The sequence below is a fragment of the Ruditapes philippinarum genome, unplaced genomic scaffold (genome assembly GCF_026571515.1).
Source record: "Ruditapes philippinarum isolate M1 unplaced genomic scaffold, ASM2657151v2 ctg8113_1_1_1_1, whole genome shotgun sequence".
Lineage (NCBI taxonomy): Eukaryota > Metazoa > Mollusca > Bivalvia > Venerida > Veneridae > Ruditapes > Ruditapes philippinarum.
Genome location: NW_026861133.1, coordinates 50,210 through 77,405, shown reverse-complemented (window position 1 = coordinate 77,405; position 27,196 = coordinate 50,210). Strand labels below are relative to the sequence as shown.

The 27,196-nt window shown below is 33.0% G+C and overlaps 2 protein-coding genes across 9 annotated transcripts in view; one reads left to right on the top strand and one right to left on the bottom strand.

Moving 5' to 3' along the window:
• The window catches only part of LOC132714669 (uncharacterized), a 51,822-nt gene extending 24,897 nt beyond the window's left edge, over window positions 1–26,925 (top strand). For 3 of the 7 annotated variants that reach the window (XM_060697578.1, XM_060697580.1, XM_060697579.1), the window contains exon 2: window positions 21,244–26,925. In XM_060697578.1, coding sequence (XP_060553561.1) covers window positions 21,245–23,347 — 2,103 coding nt within the window. In that variant the 5' untranslated portion in view covers window position 21,244 and the 3' untranslated portion in view covers window positions 23,348–26,925. Of the gene's footprint in view, window positions 1–2,153; window positions 2,279–12,667; window positions 12,818–13,122; window positions 13,232–20,280; window positions 20,487–21,243 lie in introns of those variants that run through there. The other 4 variants (XM_060697575.1, XM_060697577.1, XM_060697576.1 and 1 more) reach the window with 4 other exon arrangements.
• Window positions 2,642–9,614, bottom strand: LOC132714668 (uncharacterized). 2 transcript variants are annotated; one of them, XM_060697574.1, is made up of 3 exons: window positions 7,613–9,614; window positions 5,827–6,974; window positions 2,642–4,122 (listed from the first exon to the last, which is right to left on the bottom strand). In XM_060697574.1, the coding sequence occupies exons 2-3, from the start codon at window positions 6,964–6,966 to the stop codon at window positions 2,950–2,952; spliced, it is 2,313 nt and encodes a 770-aa protein (XP_060553557.1). In that variant the 5' UTR covers window positions 6,967–6,974; window positions 7,613–9,614; the 3' UTR covers window positions 2,642–2,949. The 2 variants fall into 2 exon arrangements, with proteins under 2 accessions (XP_060553557.1, XP_060553556.1); XM_060697573.1 differs by having other exon boundaries at window positions 5,827–9,614.
• Window positions 26,926–27,196: the final 271 nt, after the last annotated feature.

Genomic DNA, 27,196 nt, shown 5'->3' with positions numbered 1-27,196 from the left:
TGACAACAAGAGCCACCGCCAAGCGGGGGCAACGCTCGACTTTTTACTTTCTCTAAAAGAAAACAAAGAAATGTTTGAACAAAATCATAACGTTTCCTTTTTATAAAATTAATCAGTCTGTCTTGTCATATTAGTTTTGTCTATATATTTTGTATATATAAATATACTAATATATATTTATATATATAAATAGAAATACGCAATTCTATAAATGGAAAATTCTATAAACAGAAACAAGCAATTCTATAAAAGAAACACGGGATTCCATAAATAGAAAATTCTATAAAAAGATACATGTGGTGGAGTCACATGGTGACACGTGGTGGTGACAAGTGGTTGACACATGGTGTCATGTGGTGAAGTCACATGGTGGTGGTGTCATGTGGTGGAGTCACGTGGTGAAGTCATGTGATGGAGTCACGTGGTGGAGTCATGTGGTGAAATCACCTGGTGAAGTCACGTGATGGAGTCACATGGTGGAATAACGTGGTGGAATCACGTGGTTGAGTCACGTGGTTTAGTCAAGTGATGGGAGTCATGTGATGGATTCACGTGGTGTCACATGGTGGTGACACGTGGAGGTATCACATGGTGTCACGTGGTGGTGTCACATGATGGATTCACGTGGTGTCACATGGTGGCGGAGGTATCATGTGGTGTCATTTACAGAGTGAATTTACTTGGTGGGGTCATGTGGTGTCACGTGGTGTTGTCACATGGTGGAATCATGTGGTGACATGTGGTGTCACATGGTGGTGTCATGTGGTGACACATAGCGGTGACACATGATGGTGGTGGCGGTGTCACTTGGTGGTGGTGACACGTGGTGGTGACACGTGGTGGTGGTGTCAAGTTGTGTTATATATATATACACAAACCAATAAATATATATGGTAATTTAATGCACAAATCTGAGATAATTCAGTAATTTAACCCTCAAGGTCAAGGTCATTAAAGAGCCCAAGTGTTTGATAAACAACAAGGTCTTGTCCTGACGTATGTTCTGTTATAATATGAAGTTGATCCCTTCAATAATAGCAAAGTTACAGCCAGTTACAGCCAAAACAATGAAAATTTCAATAATTTGAACTTCAAAGTCAAGGTCATTAATGAGTGAAGGTCAAGGTCTGTCTGGTTATTTTTAAGGGTTATCTTTGAAGATTATTATGTTCAAGTTTGAAGACAATCCATTCAAAAATAACAAAGTTACAGCCAATAATAGCCAAAAAATTGAAAATTTCAATAATTTGACCTTCAAAGTCAAGGTTATTTATGAATGAAGGTCAAGGTCTGTCTGGTTATTTTCAAGGGATATCCTTGAAGATTATTATGTTCAAGTTTGAAGACAATCCATTCAAAAATAACAAAGTTACAGCCAATAACAGAATGAACAAGCAAAATTTTGACTTTTAACCTTGAAGGTCAAGGTCATTTATGAATGAAGGTCAAGGTTAGTGTGGTCTACTGAAAGGTCTTGTCCCAAAGGTTGTTGTGGCCAAGTATGAAGAAAATAAAAAGTCGAGCTAAAAATCATCAAACCATGACCAAATTGAACTTGACCTGCACATTTCTTTGATGTATCCATATGTCAAATTTTGAATAGAATGTGTACACTGTTGGGGAGATAATGAACAGAAACTGTCAACATAATTTGTCATCTTAGTGCAATAACTGATTAACTCCTATTGAATTTAGAAGAACTTATTACGTTATTGCACTAAGGTGATAATATGTCAATTTTTTTAGGAAAAGTACATGCAAATGAAATGTGCATTGAAAATAAATCAATAGATTCTTTACTAAGGTATATGACTAAATTTTATAGCCATATAGATATTCTGTACACACATATAAGTTCTCTAATGACAATACTGACATTTATCAACAACCACAAAAATAAACACTAGTTATTGCCCATGTCTGAAAAACCTTATTTAAATAGCTATAATTATTTTTCTGATGAAAATATGTCATTTATCTCTAAGCAATATTCCTTTTAAATCATTTGTTGTCTTAATAACATTTTTTATAAAATACACGGAACTTTATAACTTAGTCTTATAATTTTGTTCAATTTGTCAAATTTTCATGAAGGGAAATAATCCAATTAAATTTTATAACAACAGGAAAAGGAAGTGAATTATTCCCCTTTATATTCATTCAAAACCAAAAGAGAAAGTAAAACAAGTAAAATTTCCAACTAATAATCTTGTCAAACAGAAAGTAAATACAATTCTTTTATTTATTTCAAGACACAGTATCAAATACAACACTCAAAGTAAGTTTCAAATTGATCTTTATACATATTAATTTCACATTATTAATAAATCAATAAATACATTATTTAAGAAAGTATAATGGATGGTATATTACTTATTTAGTTTGTGTTCAGGTATCTTCAATGTAAAGTTTCTACTTCAAGTTACAATTTAATTGGAAAATTAAACGAAACTTTCCCAGTAAGGTGAAGTTTAGTTCAAATTCCATCGACTGCAAACTCCTTTGGGGCTCACACAGAGAGAAGACGCAGCTAATAGCAAGGCTTATCAGTCTTTAGAGTCAAGATCATAGTGTTAAATGATTAGTGATACAGCACCATGATCTTATAATGAAGGAACATGATTTGGGATGGTGTGGGTGGGTGTGTGAGCCCTTAAGGAGTTTGCAGTCGATGAAATTTCAACTAAACTTCACCTTACTGGGTAAGTTTCGTTTAATTTTCCAATTTCATCTCCTGCATAACTCCTTAATGGGCCCCACAGAGATTTTAGAGATGTTTCTTCATAATTTTTAGAAACAGTTTTGATAATGACACAATATTGTTTTATTTGTTGTTTTTATTGATTCTATTACTACAATTATTTTAAAGGTTAAAACATTAATAATATTTCATCTATTTGTCTAATACAAAATGTATATTCCTTCAACCTATTGAAATGATACTACTATCTACTTCCCCATGCTTGGCTTATATATAGCCTCATGGATGGTTTTTGAGCCTGAAATGGGCTTATTGTAGAAACGTGCAAATGTTTTAGCATTTGTCCATCCTGCTGTTCTAACAATAGTTTCCAGCGGAATACCATGTAGCCTGGCCCTAGATGTTGAAGCAGATCTTGTGCTATGTGCACCGAAATGTTCTGAAACTCCTGCCTCTCTCATTACATTTTTAACCCATCTAGTAACCGTACTTCTTGATACTGCTTTAAAAGGTTTGATAGTGCTAATCAGTAAACGCTGGCCAGTTCTTAGGTTTTCAGTTCTTTTAATATATTCTTTCAAAGTTTGTACTATACATATGTTTGGGTTTTCATTAAATGCCTTAAGGTGAATAGTTTCTTGGTGATATCCAGGTCTTGACTGCTTTAAAATGTGGTTTGGTTGAATAAAAACTGCTTCAGGAGAGAAAATGATATCTTTTACTTCAATAAGGTGTAAAGTTTGGCATCTTTGCGCCGACAAAATAAGAAACAGCATGCATGTCTTGCATGATAATTGTAGCAGTGTCATGTTTTTAAGTGATTGTAAGTAATCTAACACAATTTGAATGTCCCACGTACTCTTGTATTTGGGCAAAGCTGGTCTTTCATTAAATGTCCCTTTCATAAATCGTGTTAGTTCTTCTGAACTGGTAATATCGATATCGCCACATATCCTTAAGAATGAACTAAGTGCGGATCTTGCCACACATAAAGATCTGTACTGAAGTCCGTCCCGAAATAAATTTGACATAAATTGAAGAACTTGGTTTATTGAAGGGTTAATGGGGTCAATTTTAATTCCACAGAATGTGATCCATTTTTTGATATATGTATTATATTGCTGTTTCGTGCTCGATCTCCAGGATTTGAGAATGATATCTCTGGCATTCCTCGGGACTCCTTTTGTTTTGTGAGCTGACCTGATACTAGAAAAAGCCCAAGTTTCATCTGTTTTAGCGGATGTTTCCGTTCTGGCCTGTGGGGCAGATAGAGGATCTTTTGCGGGTTTGGAAGATTGTAAGCTGTCCCGACAAGGAGATGAAGAAGGCTCGGCCACCATGCTTGTGTTGGCCATATTGGTGCAACTAGCACCGCCTCTGTGTTGTCTTCCTCTATCTTTTGCAATATACGTGGCAGGAGACTGAAAGGGGGAAACATATAATAGAATTCATCAGACCATGTAAGAGAAAATGCATCAATGGCAAAGGCATTTGGTTCGGGTCGGCGAGTGACAAATTTTGGTAATTTGTAATTCAATCTTGATGCAAACAAATCTATAGATAATTCAGGGTAAGCTTCTTTTATAAGTGAGAAAGCTTCGGGACATAATGACCATTCAAGATCTTCACTAGATGATCTTGATTCTTTGTCTGCCTCTACATTATCTGTTCCTGGAATATGTGCAGCTGTGAGGTGGATGTTTTTGTCTAAGCACTAAAACCAAATATCCCTAGCTAGGGTATTAAGTTCAGTTGTCTTTCCACCAAACTTGTTAATGTACGCACAGCTGGTTGTTGTGTTATCCATAAATACTTTGATGTGTTGATCTTTGATAGTTTTACAGAATGAGAGTAAAGTTAATTGACAAGCCTTGAGTTCAAGGATGTTTATATGTAAGCTTTTTTCTTTTGGAGACCAAACACCTCCAGCTTTCTTGTCATCAATTTGACTGTATGCCCCCCACCCGGATTTTGAAGCATCTGAATGCAGATCCATGGTAGGGGCCCCATGGGAGACTGGTCTAAAGGTTTTTGGTAGATTCTTTATCCACCAGGTTATGTCTGACTGTATTGATGTTGGTATGTTCATAAAACTATTATAATTGCCTTTGTGAATTCTTAAATTTTTGTCTTAATCTTTTCTAATGGTTTATAAAATAAAGGTGCATACTCTACTCCCGGCTCAGATGCTACTAGTTTACCTATAAGTTTGGCATATTCACTAATTGTAACTCGTTTTTTCTCAAGCATGTCGTGACAAAGTGCAATTGTTTCTGAGACATTTTCGGGTGTAAGTCGACTGGTAATTGTGACTGAGCAAAAAATGAATCCAAGAAGACAATTTGTTGGGATGGAATCAAAACAGATTTTTCAGGGTGTATTGTAAGACCTAGGGAATCCATAAGTTGTATGGTATCTTTGATATTTCTCATACAGGTTTGATAAGAGTTACCTTGTAGGCAGGAATCATCAATATAGGCTGTGCTTATGTGACCTAATGTTCGCAAGTTTGCAAATACCGGTTTCATGATTTTTGTAAACACTCTTGGTGATGTGGTTAGCCCCATTATCAAGGCTTTAAATTGATATTTCTGATTATTATGCCAGAACCGAAAGTATTTACGATCTGTTTTGCATATGGGGACAGAATAAAATGCCTCAGAAATGTCAATAGACCCAAAATAACAATCCTTGCGCATATTATTGATAGCTGACTGTAATGTTTCCATTTTAAAATGAATGTTGGCCATATGATTCTTATTAAAGGTTTTTAAATTTAAGATGACCCTGACTTTACCATCCTTTTTAGGTCTAATGAATATATTTGATATATATTCATTTTCATCTTTTGTGAAAATTGGTTCAATAATTTTGCATTGTAAAAATCTATCAATTTCCATGTTAATTTGCAATTGTTCTGTTGAAGAAAATGTCAAAGGTTTGGGAATAAATTTTTGTCTAGGCTCATTTGTTAGTTCTACTTGGTAACCATTAATAGTGTCCAAAATCCATTTGTCATTTGTGAGTTTATACCAATTTTGGCTATGATATTTTGTTTTTCCCGCTATAAAGTTGCTAGGCGTGTTCTGTAATTTTAAGTTGTGGAGTGTGTCAACTGTACCTACATTGTTTATTTCCTGTGGTTCTTTAGCAGCCCTATTTTCTTCCTTTGATACGTTTCTTGTCTTTTGTGTTGAAATGAATAATGATGGGGGGCACTCCTTTGACTTTGGTGGTTGTACTGACGAAACCCCTGCTTGAAGCCCCCCCCGTTTGGATAAAAAAGGCTTGTGGGCTCCTGTTGTCAAATTTACCAACTTCACTTTGTTTGTCTCCAGCTTTTTGACAGTTTCTTGCAAGTTGTCGCCAAATAGTTTGGTTGCAGATGACTCATTGTCACATATGGCCTTAAATTGAGGCTGAATGTCTTTCCGAATTCTTTCTATCCTCGATGTGTTTGTTGCCTTAAACGTAAGGCAAAGGATTTTAAATGTGTCCATTAGACAGCTTGTAATATCTTCCTGGCTCCCTTTGGATTTCAACAGATCCAAAGCCCTGAGAAGTGGTGTTAGTGCCAGTGCGTAGTTGCCCGTGACTTTTTGCAAGAGGAAATCCACGGTTTTGGTGTTTAATTGGAGTTGACGCCAAACAACCTCTTCAACTGTTGGTACTTGAAGATTTTCAACATTTACTGGTCTCTTGTATTTCTCTCTAAACTCCTTTATCTTTTCAACATCTCTTTTGTCAGACCCACGAAGAGCTTCGTTTGTTATTGCAGCCAGCTTGTCATTTAATTCCTCCCCCGTTTCTTTCTGTTCTGAGAAGAATTGATCCAGGTCTTCCAAGAAAGACCCTGTGTCCTTTTCCTCAGTGGCAGATTCTTCTTGAATTAAGAACCCCTCTATATCAGATTCACTTTCTGACTCTGCACTTCTGGCAGTAGATTCACTTTCTGACTCTGCACTTCTGGCAGCTGCACAAGTATCAATTATTTGTTTGTCAGATTTTTTCTTTTTAGAGGATGATATGTTTGAGTCGTCCTCCGATTTTCTTTTCTGCAGTTCTTTTATGTCCTGTCTCATGACAGTAACTGCTTCTGCCAACGTTTTTATTCCTTGCGTAGCGCTACTGAACTCTGACATTTGCTTCCGAAGTTCACTTATTATTGTTTCATCGTTGTCATCCCCTTCGGCGCCCCGATGCCGATGCGCATGCGCTGTGCTTGATTCTCCACGACTTCCGCCCTGGCCTTTTGCCAACTCCATTGAGTAGCCTGAAAAAAGTTTCGAAATATGAGTGACATTCCAGCAAGTCTGTTTTACACTCCCAAGGCCTTTCATACACAAATTTAACTCTAGAAACGAAGTCATTATTACACAAGAAATTATTGTGATGACAACGATAATATTTCCAGCCGTATTTGACGGTCTATTTTTAGAATCGGAAAATCCGATAATTATTTTTGATAAAGTTGCCTTTCAAGGTTTATTTGTGTTTTCTCAGCACCAAAGTTTTGTATTAGGAATGAGGAAATGTGCCTAACTATTTCTGGAGTTAGACTACCTTTTATAAATTCGCCGAATCTCATTTGTGCTTAAATTCTGCACAATAAATAAATATGTCGAGATCGGACGCTGACTGCAGCCATTTTTATTCTGACGTCATGCGTAAAAAATTGGAAATTTCAACAATGAATCGGTCAACTGAAAGTAAGTTGTTTTCCGATATATAGGCAACTGAAATTAAGTTGCACTTTTGCATTTTACGCATACATTCTCTGTTTGTCTACTGCGCAGTTCTGCTGATATGTATATCTGGTATATATCCAATTTAAGTTACAACTGACCGCCGAAGTGGGCAAGTGCAGAAGGAATTTTATCAAGAATCACATTTAAATCTAAACGAACTTACCTTCGAATGAAATCCACAATATTATAATGAAATATATAAAAAGATTAATGATATCAACGTTTTGAAATGTTGTTTGGAAATCGAATTTCGTATTTTGAACAATTTATGAATTATATGACTGATCAATCCAAGCTAAAGCCTCGTACTGATAAGCTTGCTATTAGCTGCGTCTTCTCTCTGTGGGGCCCATTAAGGAGTTATGCAGGAGATGAAATTCAGATAAAAGCCTGGGTGTTTTGATTTTTGATTTGTAACATGATATACAATTTATCAGCAACAAATGCTGAAGTTTTGGATTCTATTATTCACTCTGCAAATGATTATAGCTGGTATATGAGGTCAGGCATTGCATTCTTGACCCCCGAATTTCAACGTTAACATTCTTGAAATAGACATTAAAATATTACCATTTACGGAGGTTTAAATAAATTCATTTACTTAAATTTAAAAGAAACATGCACTTATTGTTGATAAAAAAGTGACTGACAACCACTGAACAAAGAAAATACTAAATTAAGCATTTTCGGGGCCGTCCGGGTTTGGTGGTTGTCCGGTTTTGGTGGTCCCCAACCAGTATAACTCACTTTTAATGCTTTGTTAATAGTAAATGTAATTATCACTGCGGTAAACCGTACCCCGTATATTGCTCGATATTATGAGGACTTTCATACCAATTCGCGACTTTGAACGAGGAAGGAGGTAAGTTTAGTGACGATATTTAAGCATTTGTAATTGGTTTGATGTAAATTTTATAGAAAAAACAAATACTTCGATAATTTCTCTAGTTGCTGAAACCCCAAAAATGTTCAGAAATACCTTTGAAATGTAATTAGGAGGTACAATTCGTCTCTTTGCTCACGTGATAAATGAGCTCGGATCAGTTAAATTTGATGTTTTTGTGCATATACTTCCTAAAAGAAAAACTTGAATCGAGTGAAATGTGATAATGATGATAATGGTTATGATGTAAATGTTCAATCAACAATAGAACCCCAGATGACAGTGCATTTTGAGAATAAATACACATGTCAGTGTACCGAGTATTGCGTTGGAGTTTCCCGCCGGTGTCACGAGTATTGCTTTTTAGTGTAACGAGTATTGGTTATCAATATAAAGTAAATGCAAGTAGTTAACACAGAGTATTCATATTATTTTCAAAGTGAAAGGGGTATAACTCTGACAACAAGAGCCACCGCCGGGCGGCGGGGGCAACGCTCGACTTTTTACTTTCTCTAAAAGCAAACAAAGAAATGTTTGAACAAAATCATAACGTTTCCTTCTTATAAAATTAATCGGTCTGTCTTGTCACATTAGTTTTGTCTATATATTTTGTATATATAAATATACTAACATATATATATATATATATATATATATAAATAGAAATACGCAATTCTATAAATGGAAAATTCTATAAATAGAAACACGCAATTCTATAAAAGAAACACGGGATTCCATAAATAGAAAATTCTATAAAAAGATACACGTGGTGGAGTCACATGGTGACACGTGGTGGTGTCAAGTGGTTGACACATGGTGTCATGTGGTGAAGTCACATGGTGGTGGTGTCATGTGGTGGAGTCATGAGGTGGAGTCATGAGGTGGAGTCACGTGGTGGAGTCACGTGGTGAAATCACGTGGTGAAGTCACGTGATGGAGTCACATGGTGGAATAACGTGGTGGAATCACGTGGTTGAGTCACCTGGTTGAGTGATGGAGTCATGTGATGGATTCACGTGGTGTCACATGGTGGTGACACGTGAAGGTATCACATGGTGCCACGTGGTGGTGTCACATGATGGATTCACGTGGTGTCACATGGTGGCGGAGGTATCATGTGGTGTCACGTGGTGAATTTACTTGGTGGTGTCATGTGGTGTTGTCACATGGTGGAGTCATGTGGTGACATGTGGTGTCACATGGTGGTGTCATGTGGTGACACATGGTGGTGATGGCGGTTTCACTTGGTGATGGTGACACATGGTGTCACATGGTGGTGACACGTGGTAGTGGTGTCAAGTGGTGTTGTTGTTGTTGATGATGATGATGATATATATATATTATTTAATTATTTGCCAACCGGCACTTGTTTTCATTTTTTGTATATATATATATATATATATATATATATATAAATACTAGAAATGTGTCATCATGCCACAGATGCCCCCGCATGCAGCCAAAATTTCAGATGGTGCATTAATTTTTTTTTCATTTTAAGTTCAAAGCCCTTTAAACTTTTCAATGTTAACACAAACCATTTTCATACACTGTTCAAGGCACTGAAATTATTCAGTCTTAACTTTTTAAAAATAGCATATTGCATATTTGTAGCCAAAATAATGGCTAAAAGTATGAGTGCTGAAACTGAAAGTTCAAAATTTTCCTACATTCAGGAAAGATAAGTTTGTCTAAAATCATTGAACCACAACCAAATTCAAACTTAAACTGCTTATTCCTAAGATGTATCTATATTATTTTCAAAGTGAAAGGGACATAACTCTGCCAAAAAATCATCAAACCATGACCAAATTCCAACTTGACCTGCCCATTCCTTTGACATATCTATATGTCAAATTTAAATTGAATATGTTACACTGTTGGGTAGATAATGAACAGAAACTGTAAATTTCATATTTATTTTCAAAGTGAAAGGGCATTAGTCTACCAAAAATCATTGAACCATGACAAAATTCGAACTTGGCCTGGGCATTCCAAAAACATATCCATATGTCAAATTTGAGTTGAAATGTGTTGTACCATTGGGGAGATAATAAACGGAAACTAAAAATTTCATAGTACTTTCAAAGTGAAAGGGCATAACTCTGCCAAAAATCATTGAACCATGAACAAATTTGAACTTGACCTGCGCATTCCTTTGACGCATCCGTATGTCAAGTTTGAGTTGAATGTGTTGTACCTTTGGGAGATAATGAACAGAAACTGAAAATTTCATATTATTTTCAAAGTAAAAGGGGCATAACTCTGCCAAAAATCATCGAACCATGACCATATTCAAACTTGACCTGTATTTTCTCATGACATATCCATATGTCAAGTTTGAGTTGAATGTGTTGTACCGTTGGGGAGATAATGAACGGAAACTGAAAATTTTATATTATTTTCAAAGTAAAAGGGGCATAACTCTGCCAAAAATCATCGAACCATGACCAAATTCGAACTTGACCTGTATTTTCTCATGACATATCCATATGTCAAGTTTGAGTTGAATGTGTTGTACCGTTGGGGAGATAATGAACAGAAACTGAAAATTTCATATTATTTTCAAAGTAAAAGGGGCATAACTCTGCCAAAAATCATCGAACCATGACCAAATTCGAACTTGACCTGTATTTTCTCATGACATAGCCATATGTCAAGTTTGAGTTGAATGTGTTGTACCGTTGGGGAGATAATGAACGGAAACTGATATTTCATATTATTTTCAAAGTAAAAGGGGCATAACTCTGCCAAAAATCATCGAACCATGACCAAATTCGAACTTGACCTGTATTTTCTCATGATATATCCATATGTCAAATTTGAGTTGAATGTGTGCAACCGTTCTTAAGATAATGAACGGAAACTGATGATGACGGAATGACAGAATGACGGAAGGACGGAAAGGACGGAAGGACGGAAGGATGGAAGGACGGAAGGACGGAATGACGGAACAGGGTAACACTATATGCCCCGGCCATTAACATGGCGGGGGCATAATAAATATATATATATATATATATATATATATATATATATATATATATATATATATATATACTCACACCAATAAATATATATGGTCATTTAATGCACAAATCTGAGATAATTCAGTAATTTAACCCTCAAGGTCAAGGTCATTAAAGAGCCCAAGTGTTTGATAAACAACAAGGTCTTGTCCTTACGTATGTTCTGTTATAATATGAAGTTGATCCCTTCAATAATAGCAAAGTTACAGCCAGTTACAGCCAAAACAATGAAAATTTCAATAATTTGAACTTCAAAGTCAAGGTCATTAATGAGTGAAGGTCAAGGTCTGTCTGCTTATTTTTAAGGGTTATCCTTGAAGATTAATATGTTCAAGTTTGAAGACAATCCATTCAAAAATAACAAAGTTAGAACCAATAATAGCCAAAAAATTGAAAATTTCAATAATTTGACCTTCAAAGTCAAGGTTATTTATGAGTGAAGGTCAAGGTCTGTCTGGTTATTTTTAAGGGATATCATTGAAAATTATTATGTTCAAGTTTGAAGACAATCCATTCAAAAATAACAAAGTTACAGCCAATAACAGCATGAACATTCAAAATTTGGACTTTTAACCTTGAAGGTCAAGGTCATTTATGGATGAAGGTCAAGGTTAGTGTGGTCTACTGAAAGGTCTTGTCCCAAAGGTTGTTGTGGCCAAGTATGAAGAAAATAAAAAGTCGAGCTAAAAATCATCAAACCATGACCAAATTGAACTTGACCTGTGCATTTCTTTGATGTATCCATACGTCAAATTTTGAATTGAATGTGTACATTGTTGGGGAGATAATGAACAGAAACTGTCAACATAATTTGTCATCTTAGTGCAATAACTGATTAACTCCTATTGAATTTAGAAGAACTTATTACGTTACTGCACTAAAGTGATAATATGTAGGTTTTTTTTAGGAAAAGTACATGCAAATGAAATGTGCATTGAAAATAAATCAATGGGTTCTTACTGGTATATGACTAAATTTTATAGCCATTATAGTATTCTGTACACACATATTAAGTTCTCTAATGACAATACTGACATTTATCAACAACCACAAAAATAAACACTAGTTATTGCCCCATGTCTGAAAAACCTTATTTAAATAACTATAATTATTTTTCTGATGAAAATATGTCATTTATCTCTAACAGCATGACTTTACATGCAACATTCCTTTTGAATCATTTGTTGTCTTAATAACATTTTTTTATAAAATACATGGAACTTTATAACTAAATCTTATAATTTTGTTCAATTTGTCCAATTTTCATGAAAGGAAATAATCCAATTAAATCTTTATAACAACAGGAAAAGGAAGTGAATTATTTCCCTTTATATTTATTCAAAACCAAAAGAGAAAGTAAAACAAGTAAAATTTCCAACTAATAATCTTGTCAAACAGAAAGTAAATACAATTCTTTTATCTATTTCAAGACACAGTATCTAATACAACACTCAAAGTAAGTTTCAAATTGATCTTTATACACATTAATTTCACATTTCAATAAATACATTATTTAAGAAAGTATAATGGATGGTATATTACTTATTTTTCTGATGAAAATATGTCATTTATCTCTAAGAGCAAGATTTTACATGCAACATTCCTTTTAAATCATTTGTTGTCTTAATAACTTCTTTATTGATTTAATACACGGAACTTCATATGTAAGTCTTATAGTTAAATTTTGAATAAGGGAAATAATCCAATTAATTTTCATAATAACAGGAAGTGAGTTATTCCCCTTTAAACTTGTCAGTAAAAACCAAAACAGGAAGTAAAAATTGTAAAATTTCCTCCTTTCTTGTCAAACAGAAAGTCAATACCATTTTTGGATTATTTTCAAGACTTTGTGTCAGATTCAACTATCAAAGTATGTTTAAGATTTATTCTTGTAAAGAAAATTTCATATTTATATTGAACAACTTTTTAAGAAAGTATTACATGGAATATTTTATTAGATTTAGTGTTCAATTCAAGTATCTCCTTAGTCAATATTCTGCTTCAAGTTACAATTCAACAGCCTTTGAATATCAAAAACATAAAAACTGAAAATTTATTAAACATATAACTATATTGACATATCATTAAGCCTTTCACAATCTTTATGTAACTGTAGAATGCAAAATGCTGACAGTAATTCAAGTGATATAAATCAATCAACTTTTAATTAACATTATTTGTCTTTCATATTTTGAACCAAAAATGGAAGTAAGGTAAAACAAATATGAATTACACTGAAAAAAAAATTAAAGGCCTATTCTACCCCCCAAACAAGAGGACCAAGATGGCCCTAGATCGCTCACCTTATCCATCCAATTCGTCCAAACAATTACTTAGACAATTATCCTGACCAAGTTTGATGACAATTGAGTCAAAAATGTGACCTCTAGAGTGTAAACAAAGTTTTTCCATATTTGGCCAGGTTGACCCAGGTGACCCATATTCAAACTTGACCTAGAAATCATCAAAACAAACTTGCAGCACAGACACTTGTGGGTCAGATCCCCCCCCCTCCTCCAATGTGATACGCCCCTGCAAACACTCTATCAAAAATATTCTAATATTTCAACACGAATGGGACATCTGTTACAACGATAAAACTGGTTTTCAAACAATTTTTACATATATGAAAAAATAACATATACCATCAAGTCTCAATAAAGTAAAGATTTAGTCTTTCACAGTTTTACTGCAATATACAGAAGTATAGATATATTATCAGCAAGAATGTCATTTAAGCAGCATTCTACTTTAAGTGCATCATATCACTGTTAAGCCTTCTTGAAACAGCATCCCAAGAGTTATTTATAAAACATACAGTAAACTCCGCTTATAACGAACTCACTGGGACATTCAAAACCTGTTTCTTATATCTGGAGTTCCTTGTAAGCATATAGCGAATTAGTTCGTTGTATCAGGAGTTTTTAAAGCGAACAGATTTAAATATAATGAACTGATTGTTTACCATTGTCAGCCATTTTTGAAGAGAATTTGATTAAGAAATAGAAATATTAGTCATTTATTTATATTTTAGACACACTACCCGAGAGCGTTCTTTTTGGAATTCGAAAATCATTTCTATTTCAGTTTTAGTTTTACTCCTTATCTCAATTTCACATAAAATATAATATTTTGTTTCTAAACTATTTTTGTTTTCTTTCCATGATTGAGAATAAACAAGATTTTCGATTTTTCCTTCCTTTTATATTGAATATTTTCTATTATAATTTAAGGGTGACTTTTACTAATGTAAGATATAGATTTCTTTTCATTAAATCAAGCGTACTTAGCAGTTTGCAATGGATCATGCATGCAAGCATGCATGATTATGTTGAAAACCGATTATAAATTATTATAATTAATTTATTTGAGAAAAAGTATTGAAGAAAATAAACGAATAAATAACCATTTTATATTGGTGAAAAGAGCTCATGCTAAAAATATCCAAAATAGAAACATATGCAAATTCATTTGAATAGATGTATTGAAGTTCATACAACAATAAACGGTACATTCGCCCGAGTTTTAATCCATGCGTTTGAAATGCAGGATCTATTAACGGATAGCCAATATTTTAGAGTTCGTTATAAAAGTGTAATTTTTTGTACTATTAACTAAATTGGGACTAAGAAATGAGTTCCTTATAAGCGATAATTCCTTATAACCGTGTTCGCTATAACCATATATTTTTATATTAAATAAAGAAGGCCAAAATTCGGGCCGAAATAAATTATTCCCTATAACGGAAGTTTGCTATAACCGTGTTCGCTATACCTGAAGTTTACTGTAATTGACTTTTTTTTCTTAACAAAAGAAGACCAGAAAACAACTTGTCTGCTTTGGTAATTTAAATAGAAAAGAGCTAACCAGTAGGTTACATGTAACAAGGGGTATTTTTCACCATAATTCTTTTGATTTGACAATATATGAAACAATTTACCCAAAAAGAAACAAGAAATGTCGAACGACACAAATGCCCCCCTTTCTAGCCCTTGACTCACATAATGGTAATTTTGTTATAAAAACTTGCCATAAATGGGTACATGGAAGTGTTCAATTATGGAAAAAAGAAAATTTAAGACTTTGTGATAAATAATTTTTCAAGATGATGAGACATTTAAAGCCCCTGTGACCTAGACATTTGAACTAGTGACCCAAACTCAATTGGGGTTATCTAATAGTTATGACCAAGAAATATTAGGAATATGAAGACTTTGTGATGAAAAGCTTACAAGATAAATAGTAAACCATACTGACATTCAAGAACCCTGTGACCTTGACCTTTGACCTAGTAACTCCAAAATCAATAGGGGTCACTTACTAGTTATAACCAATCAGTATGTGAAATATGAAGACTTTGTGATAAATAGTTTTTAAGATAATCAGCGGAAACCAACTGATGGAGAGACAGACATTAGCATCTTATTCGAAGAGGGGAGGGGATAAAAAAATTAAACTTCAGAAAAGCTGGATAGAGGTCACTTTAATTATCACTTAGTGCTTAATTTATCTAATACAAAAGTGTTGGCACATATTTTCTCCATGAATATTACATATTTTCACAAAGACTGTCTACTATCATTACTAAAATTTACTAAATAGCATTACTTAGATTCCAAAGCATCTTAAAGCGTGTCACATTCTATCACACAGTGTAACATTTCATTGCAACAAGTGTCACAAATTATCAAATATTTTCACCAAATGTGATACATATCATATCAAAGATTTGACATTAATTCTATCAACATTATAAATTTATAATTTATCAAAATCTTGTGGAAACAGATATTAAAATACCAATTCAAGCTATCACTAAGGGAATCATCAAATATTCCATTCAACACCATATATACCAACAGTGTCACCTATTTTCATCAAAATTGTCAAATATTATCACTCAGTGTGTCACATAGCTGTCACATATTATCATCATAACTACAAACAAAACAAATTCAATTGTGAAGAATTAAATATTTACAATAAGAATTTATATTTATCAATTTAAAATTGTTAATATATTATTTTTTACTTTAACCCTTCTTAGATTATGCTTAAATTTTCCATCAAAACGTTGAAGTTATCCCTGTCCCAAAAGTTTTCCTGAGGTTTTAACTTAATTTCAAAAGCATGATGTCTGATATTTCACACATACAAGGCTGATAGATGTCACATACTATCTTATATTTCCCACATACAAGGCTGATAGATGTCACATACTCTCTTATATTCCCCACATATAAGGCTGATAGATGTCACATACTATCTTATATTTCACACATACAAGGCTGATAGATGTCACATACTCTCTTATATTCCCCACATACAAGGCTGATAGATGTTACATACTATCTTATATTCCCCACATACGAGGCTGATAGATGTTACATTCTATCTTATATTTCCCATATACAAGGCTGATAGATGTTACATACTATCTTATATTCCCCACATATAAGGCTGATAGATGTTACATACTCTCTTATATTTCCCACATACAAGGCTGATAGATGTCACATACTATCTTATATTTCCCACATACAAGGCTGATAGATGTCACATACTATCTTATATTTCCCACATACAAGGCTGATAGATGTCACATACTATCTTATATTTCCCACATACAAGGCTGATAGATGTCACATACTATCTTATATTTCCCACATACAAGGCTGATAGATGTTACATACTATCTTATATTCCCCACATACAAGGCTGATAGATGTTACATACTATCTTATATTTCCCACATACAAGGCTGATAGATGTTACATACTCTCTTATATTTCCAACATACAAGGCTGATAGATGTTACATACTCTCTTATATTTCCCACATACAAGGATGATAGATGTCACATACCATCTTATATTTCCCACATACAAGGCTGATAGATGTTACATACTCTCTTATATTTCCCACATATAAGGATGATAGATGTCACATACTATCTTATATTTCCCACATACAAGGCTGATAGATGTTACATACTATCTTATATTTCCCACATACAAGGCTGATAGATGTTACATACTCTCTTATATTTCCCACATACAAGGATGATAGATGTTACATACTATCTTATATTTCCCACATACAAGGCTGATAGATGTTACATACTATCTTATATTTCCCACATACAAGGCTGATAGATGTTACATACCATCTTATATTTCCACATACAAGGCTGATAGATGTCACATACTATCTTATATTTCCCACATACAAGACTGATAGATGTTACATACTCTCTTATATTTCCCACATACAAGGCTGATAGATGTCACATACTATCTTATATTTCCCACATACAAGGCTGATAGATGTTACATACTCTCTTATATTTCCCACATACAAGGCTGATAGATGTTACATACTATCTTGTATTTCCCACACACAAGGCTGATAGATGTCACATACTATCTTATATTTCCCACATACAAGGCTGATAGATGTCACATACTATCTTATATTTCCCACATACAAGGCTGATAGATGTTACATACTCTCAAAGACAGATATATTCAGTTATTTACAACTCTTACAGTGAAATTTATTACTGTTCAGGAAACAGAGAAAATCATGACTTATTTTCAAGACAAAGTGGATTCTCTTAAAAAACTAACACAAGGATTTGTTCAAAGAAATACATTTACTACAATATTTATTAATTTTATATTTCTTCAATTACACTGTAATCATTATATTATAATTATGTCTTAAAATATTAAGTCATTATGTTTATTTTATATGGTTATACAGTCGACTCTCGTTATCTCGAAGTCATCGGGACCGTCCAAAAAATATCGAGATAACGAAATGTCGAGATAAACATATTAGGGTTTGAATAAGGCAGAAACTGATTTTTACAAAAGACATGTGCATACCTTATGTCAAATAAACTATGATATCCCCATGTCTTGTTTTCATAGGTATATAAAATAATTATATGGCTATACCTCTTCTGATAAAATTTGTCATATATCTTCTTAGAATATGGTGATTTATTTTGATTGTACATTAATTTGCATGCAATTTTCTTTAAAAACATGTCTTAATAAATTATGTATTATTGACGCCTAGTCAATATTTAACAAAGCGGATGTTTACCAGAGGAAATACGGGTATCTGTGATAAAAACACATAGTGAGGTTTACTCAGTAATACACCAATATAGTGAAATCATTGTTTTCAGGGTGGTTGATCCGGATATCCTCCCGAGTTAGTTATTGTGTCTTTCTCGGGATTGTTCGACCGCTGACTGATTTGGTGGTGATGCTATAAAGAACGTAAAATTCACTCATTTTGGACATAAGTCAATCAACATGCTTAATAGATTAACTTTTATAAAAACAGCTAAACTTGTTACAAACATAATCATCATTATGACACGCGCAATTGAGCAATTATCGTCTAGTTTTTGTTTTTCACACGTCTGAAGGGAACAGATGAAAGAAAACTTTTAGTCGAGATAAACAAAGGATAATAGTGTGTAAATAACTGTTTGGGCTGAAATTTTACTTCGAGATACTGAAAATATCGAAATAAAAATATCGAGATAAACAAATATTTCCAATATAGATAAAGAAGGAAGAAAATTGGGACTTTCAAAATTTCATCGAGATACTGTAACCCACCGAATATTCACGACCAATTAATATTCGCTTTATTCGCAGATGGCCACGAAATGCGAATATTTGTTTGCGCGAATAAGTCCGCATGATTTCGCGAATAAATTGGAGAGAAATTTTTATTTTAAACGTTGTTCATGCAAAGCTACTTGACCGGATATATTCGAATTTTACGGGCACCTGTTAGGAAGTAATGAATTGTTATGAATATTGCCATAAAGCACTAAAAACACAAACTAAGTAAACTACTACTATTTTATAAATATCAAAAGAACTCTATGTCAATATAGCAATCAAAATTATAATGTCCGTAAATTTCACGTTTACGCTTTACACCACTCTTTGGTGATAAAATTTTAAATACAGCTTTGTTTGCCGCTTTAATCAATTTTTTCTTTTCTGGTGTGCTTTCCAGATCATGATCAGGCAAAAGCGATGCTGAAACATCACTGCATTCTGAGGTTTTATTTTTTATCAACCACCCTTTTAACAACATGTTTAGAAATGAAGACGAACGATGGTAAATGTACATATATAGAGAAAATGTTTTGTTGAATTGTGATCACAATTCACTTACCAGTACAATATATAAGGCTAGCTTATTAGTAATCCCATTTAAGACACCAATAATGACCTCAATTATTGAAGATTAATAGTCGGCTAATAGATTTTACGGCCCCATCGGACTTTCCAATCCGCGATTTTTTTTTTCCAGAAATCAAGAAAACGCAGAAATTAATATTCGCGAATATGTCCGACCTCGGCAAAACGCGAAAATTTGTAATTGCGAATATAAATTGGGTTACAGTAATGAAATATTGAGAAAAGCGATGTCGAGATAACAATAGTTGACTGTATATTTAAAACAAGTGCCTGAAAAATATATGGCAAAAAAAGGCTTAAAGTTAAATGCTCAATGTGCATGTTTATACCCAAAAGGTTTAAGTGTTTTTCTTCAGATACTTATATACACTTAAGAAAAAACATACAAGTACACTGACTATAGGTTTGTATATGTCTTGTGTCTAAAATAAAATAATTCATTCAAACTAATGACAAGTTTTTGTATCATTTCTAGTGATACAGAATAAAGTTTATTCATACAGTACAAAAACTTTCAATACATAATTTATTAAGACATGTTTTTAAAGAAAATTGCATGCAAATTAATGTACAATCAAAATAAATCACCATATTCTAAGAAGATAAATGACAAATTTTATCAGAAGAGGTATAGCCATATAAATATTTTATATACCTAGTATATAATTATCTCTTGAAATTATAGCAAAAAATAATAAATAACAGGGGAAATAATCAAATTAAATTTTATAACAACAGGAAGAGGAAGTGAGTTATTTCCCTTCCATTTTTTCATTTAAAACCAAAAGAGGAATTTCCAGCTTTGTCAAACAGAAAGTCAACACATTTTTTTTTCTTCAATTATTTTCAAGACAAAGTCATATTGATACTGTCAAATACAACTTTAAAGTAAGTTCAAAATTTATAATCTTTAAACACACAATTTTACATTTGAGTAAATACATTATTTAAGAAATTATTGGATGCAATATCAATATTATATTATCAATTTAGTTTGTGTTTGATTCAAGAATCTTCAAAGTCAAGTTACAATTTAATATAATGTTAATTTTTAAAAACATAAAACACTGAAAATCGATCAAACTTATAAACCGATAAATTGATGTATCAAAGCCTTAAATAATTATCATAAATGTAGCATTGGAATGCTTACGATATTGAAAGGGACATAATTATACATTTACTATTGATAAAGCATTAAAAGTGAGTTATATATCTTTTATAATTGTTTTTCTTTTCTTTTTGAAAAAAAACAACAACATTTTTAATGAATTTATAGTAGTAAAGTTTTAAGTCAAAACAAAGTGGAAGAAAATCCACCATATTACAGAAACCTTTTGCAAAAAAATGCATCAATAAAATTTCAAAAATAAATATTCAGAATAACCTGATTCAAATATTTAAGTTTGGAGAATATCAAAAAAAATACATGTAGATAAAAGGAACAAATCTTTACAATACCATTTTATTTTCATTATTATAATTATTATTATTATTATTATTATTAATTGATATCTACCTAAAATTTTCACAATATTAATACTCATTTTTCCACATAGGGCAGATAAGTAACAAGTAGAAGTATGTGACAAAATAAATTTAATAAGTGACCAAAACAATTTTTCCTTTTATTAATATATTACAGAATGTTTCAAGAACCTGACTACAGAGAAAACCTATCATTGGCTTTATCAGAGGTTTTAGATGACATTGGTGTCAATGAAAGAATTGTGATGAGAAGGAGAAGACATTTCATGCTGGAGGAGACTATGGAGAATATCACTAACAGGTTAGCTGATATAAACGGGACTGAATATCTTCTAGGTAGTCAGAGTGAAGTTACAACTACTAAAGGACTTCAGTCAGACCTTGATGTACTAGCCTGTCATGATGATTACAATATAATACAAGACTGGTCAGAGTGGGAACATGGCAAGAGAAACTACCTCATGATACAGGATGAGAACACTACCCCTGGTTATTGTTTCTTACAAAGGCTCCAATCTGATGAACCTCTTCCATTCACTGTCATTCCTGATGAACACCATATAAATGATAGAAGTGGAAGAATATTGTTAAAAAACACAAGATTTAATGGTATCATTTCGGGTGCTGTAGATCATGGACCATCACTTGCTGAACAAGGACAGGATGGATTCTGTGATACGGACTCTGTGCCAGCTTTTTCTTGTAAATCCTGGCCTCAATCAGCATCTGGTTGGTTAGAGAGACAAGGTATTAGCAGATGGCCAACACAAGACATGAGAAGATATGCAGCCAGTACTGGGTGTTTTGTTGTTCCAACCGAAAGTAAGGTCAGTGAATATCCTGAACTTGAATGGAGAATATCTACATCACTGGCAGAAAAACATCTTATGTTCAATCTAAATATAACACAAATAAGGTGCTATGTATTATTGAAAATGATTCTGAAATCCTTCCTTAATCCTCAAGGGGAAATCAACATATCAAGCTTCATGTGTAAAACAGTTCTATTACACTGTATAGAAAACACAGAGTCAAGTACATGGAAAGAGAACAATTTATTTATATGCTTAACATATTGCTTATTAGAATTATATAGCTGTGTGCAGAATGACCGTTGTTCACATTTCATTATCAGAGAAAATAATTTGATGGCAGGGCAATTTACAGCTGAAAAAAAACATGAACTTTCAAAAAATATAAGTGATTTTTTACAGAATGATGGTCAAATGTTACTTAGAATTGATATTGATGATCTTGGCTATAGATTGCAAGTTAAACTGAACATGGTACCACATGGAGCATATTATTATCAATCTTCTCTTGCAATACATGAATTTTATATGACCTCAGAATATTTAAACACAGCACACCTTACAAGCCAAACTCATGTGCAAATTTTAAGACATTTACACACAAAAAACATTAGAGCAATGAAGAATTGTATAGGTAAATTTATTACTTTCAACGTTAATGGTAATAGATTAGTACAGGCAGCATTCAAGTTTCTAGCACCTTTTCTTTTTACCACATATGGATCTATCCTGGCATCATCCAGCATTGGTGAAAATAATCAAGTGTCACCTCAAGCATTGGTTTGGTTATCAGTTGGTTTAAACTCAGATATCTCATCTAGCAGACTTAAATTGGCTTCAGTGTTCTACAGTACAGGAGATATGGAGAAAGCTGAACTAATACTAAGACACACTGAACAACAATATTACTCTTATCCTGTTTTACCTATCTGTAGATGCTGGGATAAGCCTCTACCAGCAGTAACAGCAGAATTCAAGAGGGTATGTGGTGAGCAAAGTGAGGACTGTATCAAACATATAACAGCATTTTGTGTTAGATTTATACAGAAAGAGATCAACTTTGTTCCTTATGAACTACAATATGAAATGTTCAGATCTACACAAGCTGACATGATACACAGACATGAAGATGATGACCGTTGGATGGACTGGGCTGTAGTTGATTCTCTACCTTTCCTGTACTTCCTACAATACAAGATCTACAGTCATCTACAAAGACACCAAGATCAACAACAAGCACTTAATAAACTTGTAAGAACCATAGTGACTGATGAAAACCTTCGACATAGAGAAACAGCCCTCAACATTCTAGGACAATGTATGGAACAAGAAAACAGACCTCATGAAGCATTAAAATGCTACTTGCTTTCTCTTCAACAAAGGGCAAGAAACAATGCAGCAAACTTTCATATATGCAAACTCCTTTCTGGGGTATTGGCTGACCAATAAAAGATGTGGTCAAAAGCAGACAGTATTAAGACTTGAATTTCTACTGATCAAAATTATAACTCTTGTGTGAGTCAAATTGATGCAAATGTCAATATAATTATAATATAATATGTGCTTTCATAATTGTTTGGTGACATTTTACTATCACATAATATTACCAAAACAAAACAAGAATTATCAGTGATCACATGTGTTGCCTCATGATAGCCATAACTCAACCAAAAATTATTAAACCTAAAAATCTGTGAAATATGCACAAGAACTTGAGCTACCGATTAATCCCTTACAGTTTCATATAAATTCCATTATTGGTATAAGAGGAGTAATCGGGACAAATTTGAAAACTTAAAATCATTAAGGGCCATAACTCTGACAAAACTCAATGAACAGAAACAACAGGGCCATGATGGCCCTGAAATCGCTTACAAGAATACTATTAAACGAACACTTAATTTTGTTATCTATACACAAAAGCAGATATAAAATCTAAATCTAAAATTGATATCAAAAAGTTCATATTTGTATCTGAAATAGTCAATGTGCATTGCTATTGCTAAAGGAAAACAACAGTTCCAAAAGATTATAATGTACATATGAGAATAATCAATGACCCCCTTGGGTGGGGCCAATTTTGACCCTAGGGCTTTTATTTGAACAAACTTGGTAGACACCCCTAAGAAGATTTTTTCATGCTTAATATATAACCTCTAGCTATTTAGTATCTTTTAGAAGAAGATTTTTTAAGTTTTTACTATATACATATAAGGAAAATCATTAACCCCCTTGATCCCAGGGCTTTTATTTGAACAAACTTTGTAAACACCCACAAGAAGATGTTTCTTGCTAAATATCTAAGCTCTAGCTCTTTGGGTTTTGTTAAAGTAGTTTTTTAAAGTTTTTACTATATACATATAAAAACCAATGACCCTCTGGGGCCGGGCTAATTTTGACCCTAGGGCTTTTATTTGAACAAACTTGATAGACACTTACTAGAAGATGTTTCATCTCAAATATCAAAGCTCTAGCTCTATGGTTTTTTTTTAAAAGAAAATATTTTTGGCCTAGCAGTTTATGAGGAAATGTCATTTAAAGTAAAAGTAACGGACGGACGCCAGACGGATGATGGACACTGGATGAAAAGCAATCACAAAAGCTCACCATATCACTTTGTGATGACAGGTGAGCTAAGAAACAAGCAATATTCAATAATTTTACCTTTAAGGTCAAGGTCATTCAAAAATAATTTGCTCTTCATAAAGGTCTTGTCCTAAGGATTATTGTGTCCCATACAATCCATTCATATATGAAAAAGTTCTAGCCAATTATCACAAAAAACAAAGGAAATTCAAATATTTGACATTGAAGGTCATTGTCATTTATTAGTGAAGGTCAAATTCAGTCTAGTAAACTTAAAAGTCTTATAAAATTGGTTGTCGTTTCCAAGTTTGAAGGCAATCCATTAAGAAATTTCCAAATTTGAGGGCAATCTATTAAGAAACAAGCGATTTTCATAGTATTGCAAGCAATCCATAAGCCCCCTAACGGTTAGAACACCATCAACATTCTGAAGGGCCATTGGCCATTCACTAATGTTTCAATTATTTTCTATTTTAAGTAAATTTGTTGCAAAAGTGATCACAGGAAACAGTTTTTATGAACAGACAGACAGACGGACTGAAGGACACTTTAAAGTTAATATTTGAAACATCCCTGTTACCAAAATATAACATTTTTAAAAGCAAAATTCTTAAAGAGGAGATAACTCTTGAATTAAAGATGCAATTTCATAAAAAATTTCAGCTCTTTTTTACTAATCACAAATATTGTTATATTTGCCATGTTTTAAGCATATATGTTGCCAAGGCAACCAAAATTTTTTCAAAAAAGGAAGAAAAGATAAGACATGCATAATCTCCAGACTGCCATCTACCCATATGTCATCTACCCATATGTCAAGTTTCATAAAAATATTTCCAGTATTTTTTGAGTTATCACTGGATTCAGTTTATGTGTAAAATTTGCCATATTTTCAGCCTATTTGTTGCCATAGCAACCAGAATTTTCAACATAGGAAGAAAAGAAAAAGACATGCATAATCTCCATACTGCCATTTATCCATATATCAAGTTTCATAAAAATATTTTCAGTACTTTTGAAGTTATCGCGGGATCCAGTTTTGTGGACGGACAGACTGACTGACGGACGGACGAGCAAACATTTGATATTTATGAGCTTCATTCCGTAGTTAAATAAAGAACAAAAACTCATAAAATTCAAATTAAGAGCTATTTTTTTGTTTTTATGAGCTAATTTTGCTTATGGACTTTGGTCCAGGTGTAGTTTATGAGCTGATTTGCCTCTTAAATATCAAAAGTTGGTAAGACAGACAGACAAACAGACGGACAGACGGACGGAGGGTAAACCTAAAGTCCCCTCCGGTAAACCGGTAGGGAACTAATAAGAAATTTATAACCTTTCTAGATCTCTTCTTTGCAATTTTTACCACCTATGTGTGGGAAGTTCAGGTAAGCTTGAGAAGTCCATACAACTGAGAAGTTGGTTTATCTACTGGTCAATAACTTTCTAATTTGTTTGTTGATGTATAAGTCATAAATTAATGAGAAATGCAAATTTATTAATATCTCAGAACTTTTAATTCTTTTTCATCTGTTGTTTTGCGTGAATTTTATAAAATCAAGCAAATGAGATTATTCACCACAAAAAATCCGTCCAACTAAAATTTCCTAGTGTTCATGTAAAACAAAAATGTATTCACTAATAGATCAACTTCTAATAGAAACATAAAACATGTAAGACCTACAACAAAATATGTTAAAAAAGAAATTTTATTTATAAAGCTATTCAAGTATGGGATAATTTACATTTTATATTAAAGAATCTTATTCTCATTAATTTTGTTTTTAAAAGAAAAACGAAAAAATATTTACTTGTTATAATAATTTGAATTATTCTGATGAATACATGTGTCTGTCTATTCAAATGTTTGTTGTTTACATTTTTTATATGTGTGCGCATATTTGTGTTGGTTTACATTTTTGTATGTTTACCTCGCTAGAAGGCCATATTGTAGACACTGTGGTTCTTATTACAAAATGTACGTGTTACTTTCATGAAATAAAGTGTTTATTACTATATCATTATTATCATTATAACTTGAACAAGACTGCATTTGTGAAAAAATACTATGCCATTGCATTAATTTAACAGAAGTAGATTTTTTTGTTACTTTACAATTTAACTTTGCCATCATGCAGTAGTGTCTGGTGAATTAAGGGGTCAAGGTCATATTTCAGCATGTCAAATCATTAGACACATGTGCAGATTGTGTACAAGGGCCATATGCAATAATTTATTCAAAAATAAAAGATTTCTTTGTTGACAAAAAAATAGGTATTAACTGTATGATATAGCTGTATGCAACTTAGAAATGCAGTTACAGTTACTTTTTCTTAAATACCATCTTTTCAAGCAAACATAACATTAAATTAAATTATTTTGTAAATGAATGTTTTATATTGTTTTTTGACCTTTGACCCCTAAGACTTAGTGTGACCTTGGCCTTTTCCACAGACACCTGCATTTTTCTGGCAACACTCCGCCTCACTATGGAGAATATTTGTCCCAAGTTTAAATTTAAAATCCCTCCATGCATGTAGAAGTTGCGCTACGTGAACATAAGTTTTTGTGCTGATCCCCAAGTGTGACCTTGACCTTTTGAGCAGCGGACCCTAGGTTTGTGTGCGACATATCACCCCATCATGGTGAACATTTGTACCGATTACAGTCGAGACTGCCTTAAATTATATAACCCCCTGAATTAAACTCTCC

Coding starts and splice junctions, on each gene's coding strand:
- LOC132714668 (XM_060697573.1), bottom strand. CDS start 7,071: ATGACTTCGTTTCTAGAGTTAAATTTGTGTATGAAAGGCCTTGGGAGT. Junction 4,123..5,826: donor AACCACAGGAAATAAACAAT/GTAGGTACAGTT, acceptor TCCCCCTTTCAG/TCTCCTGCCACGTATATTGC.